This window comes from Triticum dicoccoides, unplaced genomic scaffold (assembly GCF_002162155.2).
Source record: "Triticum dicoccoides isolate Atlit2015 ecotype Zavitan unplaced genomic scaffold, WEW_v2.0 scaffold75481, whole genome shotgun sequence".
Classification (NCBI taxonomy): domain Eukaryota; kingdom Viridiplantae; phylum Streptophyta; class Magnoliopsida; order Poales; family Poaceae; genus Triticum; species Triticum dicoccoides.
The window spans coordinates 1-1882 of NW_021297356.1; the positions used below are offsets into that span (position 1 = coordinate 1).

Here is a 1882-nt window from a genome sequence, read left to right on the forward strand (position 1 = left end):
AATCGCCCCCAGATCCCTCAAAATAAAATAGATGGATATAAAGCCTTCACTATGTTATTGTTGTGGCGGCTAACAAGTTAGTAACAACTTTCTCTTATTAACACGAACCAACGGATGTGTAGAGGAGACTGCAAGAACTAGCTAGACTACATGTATTATACTACCAAGTCATGGTACCATTGTCTTAATTTAACTTTTGTTATGTTTATTATATATCATGCGCATCTTGTTAGAGTGAAACCATAGGTTAAATAAATAATGTCATTAGGTGATGGCATCATGTGGAGTAGGTACACATGCATGCATTGAGCAGCAAACCAAATGAGGACGTGTGGAGTGTATGCACCATCACTGGAGCATCCTAATTCTTTTTCTTCCATAGCAGTCACGGCTTCTTCTCCCCTTTGGACAATGGTGGGAGGCCGGATAATTTGACTGAGTATGTCACTGCGAGTCAGGGGTGGACCTGCGTAGAACCTTCAAAAAATAATGGGCGGTTGGGCAGTGTTTCCATTAACTTAAAACTAACCTGCAGTACAATTCAATCACAATCAACAATTAAAGTAGATATACCTTGTTTTGTGCGGTTCAACAACCTAAGAGCAGCTAGCGATTCCCTGTCCTACTCCCTGTCGTACATGACATATGTAAAATTTAAGTGTTGTTATGATAAATGTGGCATGTGTACACGTTATATTTCATATGCTGTACTTATTTTTCATGTGCAAACCTATAGACCTGCTTTACTTAACAATCAACAGCCACCGCTGCTAGTATTAGTAGTACTTACCAATGTACAGAGAACTTGTCTATATATATGAAGCTATAGCCATGTCCACTAAAGGGTACATGTAAGTGCGTAGTAGCACATCCCACACCACTGAGGACAATGTCAATTCTGCTCTCTCAAGAGCTGCTCATCTCCACAACACTCGTGGTACTTGTTCCCCTATACTACTTGTGCTTGAGGGTTAGTTGTAGATCAAAGAACCAATCAGTGCTGCCCACAAACTGGCCAATACTCCACATGTTCCCTTCCTTCATGTCCAACCTCCACAACTTGCATGACTATTTCACCCTAGTCTTTGCTGGATCCGGCCACAGCTTCAGGGCGCATGGCCCACCTGGCAGCGGCATGAGGTTCTTCATCACATGTGACCCTGCCAACGTCCGGCACATCTTCACAACCAACTACGCCAACTTTCCCAAGGGTACGAGGTTCGCCGATACATTCGACATCCTGGATGGAAGCCTCTTCATCATTGATGGCGAGCCGTGGCGTCGGCATCGCACAAAAGTCAAGGGCTTGCTTGCTAGACCACGACTAGTTGCCAGTATGGTGGCTTGCTGCTGCCGGAAGGTGGAGAATGACCTCCTCCCGTTGTTTACCCACATGTCAAACACAAACATTCCATTCGACATGCAACATATGATGTCCAGGTTTATGTTTGACCTGGCTGCTATGCCTCTCTTCGGTGTTGATCCTGGCCTCCTATCATCGGAAATGCCACCCATGGTTGTCGCGGTTGCCTTGGACATAGTCATGGAGGTGGTATGCTTTCGGCACATGATGCCATCTTATTGCTGGAAACTGATGAGGTGGTTAAACATCGGTCCTGAGAAAAAGCTCAATGTGGAGCACACACTGCTACGAAGGTTCATCAAGGAGATGATGGAGAGGAGGAATATCAAGACGTGGCAAGTTAATAATGATGAGGAAGAAGAAGGTGTGGATATTGTATCTTTCTTCCTCGATGACCCATGCTACGCTAATGATGACTTGTTTTGTGCTATCACCATTGGCTACATGCTCGTTGCGAGGGACACAGTTGGAATAGCCTTGACATGGATCTTCTACAACCTCGCCCAGAACCCTAACATC

General features: G+C 44.8%; 1 protein-coding gene across 1 annotated transcript; it reads left to right on the forward strand.

The window, feature by feature from the left end:
- Positions 1–889: 889 nt before the first annotated feature.
- LOC119347789 (noroxomaritidine synthase 2-like) lies at positions 890–1879 on the forward strand (the record flags this gene model as incomplete). The annotated part of the gene is made up of 1 exon (XM_037616330.1): positions 890–1879. A coding segment is annotated over exon 1 (990 nt), but the record flags the coding sequence as incomplete, so codon positions are not given.
- Positions 1880–1882: the final 3 nt, after the last annotated feature.